This window comes from Moesziomyces antarcticus (assembly GCF_000747765.1).
Source record: "Moesziomyces antarcticus DNA, scaffold: scaffold_v10106, strain JCM 10317, whole genome shotgun sequence".
In the NCBI taxonomy this organism is placed as follows: domain Eukaryota; kingdom Fungi; phylum Basidiomycota; class Ustilaginomycetes; order Ustilaginales; family Ustilaginaceae; genus Moesziomyces; species Moesziomyces antarcticus.
In genome coordinates, this window is record NW_014638904.1 from 1116 (window position 1) to 7605 (window position 6490).

At 58.0% G+C, this 6490-nt stretch overlaps 3 protein-coding genes across 3 annotated transcripts, besides 1 other annotated feature; 1 reads left to right on the forward strand and 2 right to left on the reverse strand.

The window, feature by feature from the left end:
* Positions 1 to 489: part of a sequence feature (In-frame stop codon was detected at splice-junction site;~hypothetical protein) that runs on past the window's edge.
* A 157-nt stretch (positions 490 to 646) lies between these two features.
* Positions 647 to 2068, forward strand: PAN0_106c6730 (uncharacterized protein; the record flags this gene model as incomplete). Its single annotated transcript, XM_014797842.1, has 1 exon — positions 647 to 2068. One exon carries the CDS (start codon positions 647 to 649, stop codon positions 2066 to 2068), a length of 1422 nt encoding a protein of 473 aa, XP_014653328.1.
* A 106-nt stretch (positions 2069 to 2174) lies between these two features.
* PAN0_106d6731 (chaperone hchA) lies at positions 2175 to 3059 on the reverse strand (the record flags this gene model as incomplete). The annotated part of the gene is made up of 1 exon (XM_014797843.1): positions 2175 to 3059. The coding sequence occupies one exon, from the start codon at positions 3057 to 3059 to the stop codon at positions 2175 to 2177; it is 885 nt and encodes a 294-aa protein (XP_014653329.1).
* Positions 3060 to 4231: 1172 nt separating this feature from the next.
* PAN0_106d6732 (reverse transcriptase protein) lies at positions 4232 to 6490 on the reverse strand (the record flags this gene model as incomplete). Its single annotated transcript, XM_014797844.1, has 1 exon — positions 4232 to 6490. A coding segment is annotated over one exon (2259 nt), but the record flags the coding sequence as incomplete, so codon positions are not given.

The following is a 6490-nucleotide window of genomic DNA, read 5'->3' on the forward strand; positions in this document are numbered from 1 at the left end:
TCGCCCAACTATGTGCTGAGCGTGCACGACGGCGATGGCAGCACCTTCAACACCACCGGCCCCGCCGGATCGGCGCAGGCCGAGGCGATGTTCTTTGACTACTTTAAGAACGTCGCCAAGAAGCCGCTGATCGAGGGACCCTTCGATGGCCGTAGCGACTACGGGCCGTTCCTGGACGCCGGGATTGCTGCTGGCGGTCTCGACACTGGTGCCGAGGGTCTCAAGACCGAGGAGGAGGCCAAGCTGTTTGGCGGCGAGGCGGGCATCGCGTACGACCCCAACTACCACGCGGCTGGCGACACCATCGACAACCTCGCCATGGAGGCGTTTGAGGTCAACACCAAGGCCATCTCGCACGCCGTCGCGCTCTACTCGACGTCGTTCGACAGCCTCGGCCCCCGCGCCAAGGTGGCAGCCAACCGCAGGGACGTCGCCAAGAAGGTCGACCACAGCAACCACCGATGCGGCGGCGACCTTGCGCTTCTGTGATGTGCTGTGCTTGTGTATGAATAGGTTTTCCGTAGCAAAGCATACAGGTTTGACAATATCGCCATCTGCCAGTCTTGACTTTGAGACCGTACCTTTCAAGCGAGACCATGGCTGAGTATCGGACTGCAATTTGCTGATACCATACGGTCAGCCCCAAATGGCAGCTCGGGCACAGCCGTGTCGCTTCAAGAACATCAACATGAACGCTGCCCCGGACCCAACTGTGGACATCCAGGACCTCGACTCGTGGCTCGCATCGGTAGCCACCACTCTGGCGCCCACGACGCAGTCTACAGAGGCTGCAACTGCGCTTCCCGCATGGCTGCAGGAGGCGTTGGACGGTGCGGAACTTGGACCTACAGCGGGTCCCTCGAGTGCTGGGCCCTCGACGGTAGCAGACGGATCCACCTCCGAGACATCGGGTCCGTCGAAATCACTCGAAAGGATCCGGCGCAAGAATCGGTTGGCGCAGCAGAGAAGTCGTCAACGGCGCAGCGAGCATGTCAAGGAGCTCGAAGACCAGGTGCGCCAGCTCCGACAGCTGCTCGAGCTCGAACGACAGCGCAATGCTGCATCCGAGTCAAATCAACTAACCGCATCGCAACGGCGAATGCCAGCCTCTCACGCGACGAACAAAGAAGTGCGAGGCTCGGTGAGCATGTCTCGTCTGCTCGCCATGCTGGCAGATGGCACCCTGGACGACCGGTTCTTCCCGCTGCTTGGGAGGCATTTCGACAACTCGAGCTTTCACAGGCGATCCGACGGCAGCCTGCGTTCGGCCCTGACCGATCCCGACTCGGCCATATCGTGGCAGGTGTCGTTCAACACGGACAGCAGCAACTTTGCGCGAGCCGCGAGCACACAGCTAGGTCTTCCGTCGGCGATCGTCATGCCCGAGCTTGTTCTGTACAAGGTGTGTCGATTCTACTTTCGGCTGCTATTGCCGTTCAGCACGTCGTTCGGAAGCGGCATGGTCAATCTCGCCACGGCCGAGCTCATGCAAGAGCCCGAAAGCGTATCTGCGCGATGGAATCGCCATCCCTCGGACGCAAGTCACAGCCTCGACGACACAGGCACATTGCCGGAACTGCTCATGCCGACGCGGTTGCAGAGCACCGTGGGTTCGCATCCGATCGAGATCGCCATCATCCCGTTTGCGAGTCTGCGCGATCGATTGCTGCTCACCGTACTCGCCATGAACGGCACACAGAGCTTCGAGGTCGAAGACGCAGCAGGAATGATATGGCCGGATGAAGACATGATCTACGACCATACTTTCTCGACCAAGCCCAACAGCGGCAAGCCCATCGAGCGTGCCGAGTCGATCGGTTCTCGACCGGCTGCACCAAGAAAGGATCCACTGTGCCCAGCAGCGCGTGCGTGGCTCGACGAGTTTATGGTCGACTTTGTCGGCTCCCTGCGCGTGTGGAACGCCAGCGACGACTGCTTCAACACCACCGCCTTTGAGCTGCGCCCGCACTTTGTCGCCAAATACCGCCTCTTGTTCGACGCCGAGCTGATCCGGACGAGCAACTTTTGGAGGAGCTCGCGCGGCGAACCCAGTCTGCGCACCAGGTGACCCGCGTATTCAAGCTCAATTTCAACTCGGTCGGATCTCGCAGACCCTGGCGGACGTGATTCAAGGACAATCGCATGCATTTCACTTTACGAGCCAAACGTAACGATCAAGGAGAGGGGCGCTTGGCAACCTCGTCGAGCAGAGCCTCGGCGGCGAGCTTGCCGAGGTTGTTGGACGCCAGAGGCGAGTCGCCGGTGAGGAGGTAGCGGTCGCGGTGCACCTGGCCGGTGATGGCGTCGTTGATGATCTCCACGCCGAGCTTGCGCACGTGCTCGCCCACGAGCCAGGGCATCTTGCCCGGGATGTAGCCAATGTCGATGTTGGCGCCCTTGTCGAGCGAGTCGGGGAAGCAGACGATTTTATAGCCGTCGTAGATGTACTTGGCACCCTGCGGCTTTTCCACGTCGGCGGCGAGCAGGCACGCGGGGCCGTGGCAGAGCGTGATGAGGAAGCGCTGGTTGGCATCGGCCCATCGCAGCACATCACCCACCGTCTTGGAGAAGGGGATGTCGTTCAGCACGCCGTGGCCACCAGGGATAAAGACACCGAGGTAGGGCGTGGCCTTGTCAAAGCCGCTGCCCCACACCTTTTCGAGCGAGAGCGGCGAGCGCAGCTTCTCGGCATACTTTTCGTAGATCCCCTTGACGGCATCGTCTTCGCTGGGGAAGGCCCACACTTCAAACTTGACAGGGTCGCCCGAGGGCGTGGCAATGTCCACGTCAAAGCCAGCCAGATCGAGGTGGAGCAGCGGCAGCAGCATCTCTACGGGGTGGTTGCCCGTCGAGAAGAACTTGCCGTCGGCCATCTTGAGGTATCGCTCCTGCGATCCGATCAGCAGGATCTTCCACTTTTTGCCCGTGTAGGCATCGTACTTGGCGCCGTCAAAGTCGGTCTTGGAGGGCACGTACTGCGTCAGCGAAAAGGGCGAGGGGAAGAAGGCGTTGAACTCGGCCTGGTCGGCCACGGGCTGGCGGTCGTTGGTCTGCGACATGGTGGAATCTCTGTCTCTACAAAGGCACGGGGATGGGTGGGAATTGGTAGCGGCAACTTCGGCTGATCCGATCGGCGCTATATATGCCTTTCGGAACGCAGCAAGAAGTACTAGTCAAGCCGTCGAAGCATCGCAAAATCCGTGCGCCGCTTCGATGCGGTGAGCGAGCTCTGCAGACCGACCCGACGCACAACTCTCGACTCGCATTCGGCAACTGCTGTACCAACAATGGAAGGCGGTGAGAACAATGGCAGGCTGCGAACATTAGAATGTGCACGGCCCTCCAAGCCTCGCGGACAGCATCCGACGATTCGGGTCTGCAGCTGCACCCTGTTGAGTCAGCCCCCGGCTATGCGCAGATTCCCCTCATTTCACGCCCCTCTCGCATATTCCGAGCCGATAAGACTCGATTTTGGGGCGGAATTCCACGCAACTTCGGAATTTGCCGAGCAACGTGATCCGCTGCCGCAACGTTGACTCAACGTTGACTCGGCCCACCCGGTCGAAACCCCGGCCGTTGAGTCAAGCGGGTTGAGTCAAGGAGACCGACAGGCTCGGCACCGGATGCGGGAGCGCCCAATGCCTAGTCTCCACCATGGCCGCGGCTCCAAGATTCAGACGCGTCAGCCTGCGAGGAATCAACCCGAGCGAGCGGCGCAGGCATGCACGCTCGCGGATGCGCACCTCGCCAGCATAGCCGCCCAGATGGCCTAGCGCACCCAATATGCGCTCTGTTTCTTGACTCAACCCACTCAATCAGAAGCCCGAGTGGGGTCGGAGCTGACACCCCGAGCCCGTTAGGTCCGGACGAGTTCCCCGCGTCAATCTCTAGATCTCTGCACGTCCGGTGGGGTTCCCGTTCGGAGGCTTCCGAGAATCGCCCAAACGCACGCACTTGCATTCCATCAACGCCGCCGTGTGAATGCCCTCGCAAGGCCTCGCCTGATCCGATAACGTTGATGTAATGAAATGATCACAGGCTGTCAGTCATTCTAACTTGATCCTTCTAGTCCGTGCTTCACTCCCAAACCTCTCGTTCGTCACTCTCACGGGCGGAGCGATTGTCGAACAATGCTCGCTCTCCATGAACCCCTTGTCGATCTTTGAAAGAGGGTACGCATAGTCATGAATGGTAAAATACTTTCCAAGGTACAAGTTTGCGCTTGCGCTTCTCAATTTTGCCAACGTATCTTCTCGGATGACAAGTAGCCAGTGACACCCATGGGCAATGAGCCAGCCTGAGCCATGTTCAATGTGCCGTAGTACTCCAAGGCCTCTGCGCCGTAGAGCTGTACGATCCGCTTCCAGTAGAACGGGGTTCGTGACTTTGTGGCCGCTCGCTGGTACGCTAGCCAGCCGTCGACGCGCTGATCATCGAAGATGAGTTCAACGCCAATGTCTTCCTCGGCTCCCTTCAAATCCTCGAGTAGAGTGCTGTAGGCCGAGCAAAGCGCAGGCTCCGTCTCTTCGGCATACCGAACGAAGCTTTGGAAGGTCATGAATGTCTTGTCTTCGTCGGCCTCGAAACCACGCGATTTTCGCCTCAGCATGGCCTGGTCCCACCTCTCGACCAGCCGATCGAATCGTTGGCGTGCTCCATACCACGCCTTCTGAACGATCTCGCGGGGAGTATCTTGGGTCTTGACAAGCATCTTGGTGCTGAGCTCTACCAATGGGTTATGGAGGGCCAAACCACCTAACTCCGCGGGGAAATAGACCAGGCTGGCTGGCACGCCCTGCCGATGGCCGAAGCGCTCTTCAATCATGGTTCTCACCATGTCGGTCAAATTGTGATGGCGGCCACCATCTACTTGCAAGAGACGCTGCTGTGCCATCTCGAATGATAGCATGCAGATGCGAATGTGGTCTGTACCTAGGCATTTTGCTGGTTTGCCGAAATTGTTGACGAAGAAGCTGTTCATGTAGCTGTTCCATACTCGCACCCAAGACATGATGCTCGCCGTTGCATCAAGCTGTAAGCGCATCTCCTGGATATGCAATTCCAGCTGAGCTAGGTCGATGTCCCAGTGACCTTTTTCAGCGGACAGAATAAGAAATCCCCAACGGATCGGATTCCATGGGAGACCACATTCGGCTTGCTGGCCATCATCGTCCTTGGCTTGTGCCGGAAGCACTGGTACGTCTTCTTCTGACAGAGGGCTGGCCGAGCCTTTCAATGAGCATGCTCCCGTTTTATCCATGTTGAGCTCCAGGCCAGTAGCTGCGCAGAAGTCCTGCAGGGTTTTCCAAGCGACGGCGCACTGATCTTGCTGGCCCCAAAACCAAAGGTCATCGTGAATCCGGTAGAGGTAGCCACCGTGCGTGGCTTGATTGACGGCAAAGTCCAATGTCACTAAGACCACCTCGCCAAAGAGCGCACTGATCTGGTGTGCGATAGGCGTGCCACAGGACCGTCTGCGACTCTGCACGTCAGCACCATCAGAAGCGAAGGAGACCATAGGCGAGAGGAATTTGGCGAAGAGATCCAACCATTTTTGCGGAAGGCCAAAAAATTTGAGAACCGTGAGGATGGTTGTGTGGGACAAAGATGGGCCAAACCAACGGAAGTCGGATTGCAGCACTGTGAAGTGACCGTAGAGGTCACCTTGTATCAGCTGATCGGCGGTGATCATGCGCAAAAGCTGCTGCTTGATGTCGACAAACGATGTGCCGTAGCTGCCATCGTTGTCACCGTCGCAGCCGTTCTCGTACGCCTTGGCAAACGACTTGCGTGTCGTTGGCGAGATGGCCGAAAGCCAGAATCTTTGTTTGAATAGCTTTTTGCGCAAGTAGCTGATGCTGGCCGTCTGCTCTGCCTCGACGCTCTCGTTGATCTGGTAGAATTTCTTGGTGCGAATGCGCTCTTCGTCCGGTGTGGGCTTCCGGCTTGCGCCATGTTTCCATGCGTGGTCAAAAAATTGCACAAAAGCGGCATGAAAGCTGTCGGACCACATGCTCCCAATGTGGGCAAGGAAGACAGCCTGGTAGACTTCTTCGTCCATGTAGACACGGTATTTCCCGTTGATATGACGACGCATCGTCATCCTCACACCGCCATCAGCCCATTGCCACGACTCAATGTTGTCGAGGTCATGGTTGAGGATGTCGGCGATCTCGCGTAGAACGCTCTTGTGTGCTTTGAGATCCTGCAAATTGGACCGTTTTCCGGCAGTGTACAAATCGTTGGACAGCACCTCGTCGATGGCATTTCGGACAGCTTTCTCATCGAAGCGCGCAAAGATCTTGCTGTCGAGCCCGATCTTCTCTCGCAATTGATCTAGGGCAGAGGAGGAACCCGCTTTGAGGGACTTGGTTGCTGGGGCAAACGTGGCGGTGAGGTTAGGGTTAGGGTTAGGGTTAGGGTTAGGGTTAGGGTTAGGGTTAGGGTTAGGGTTAGGGTTAGGGTTAGGGTTAGGGTTAGGGTTAGGGTT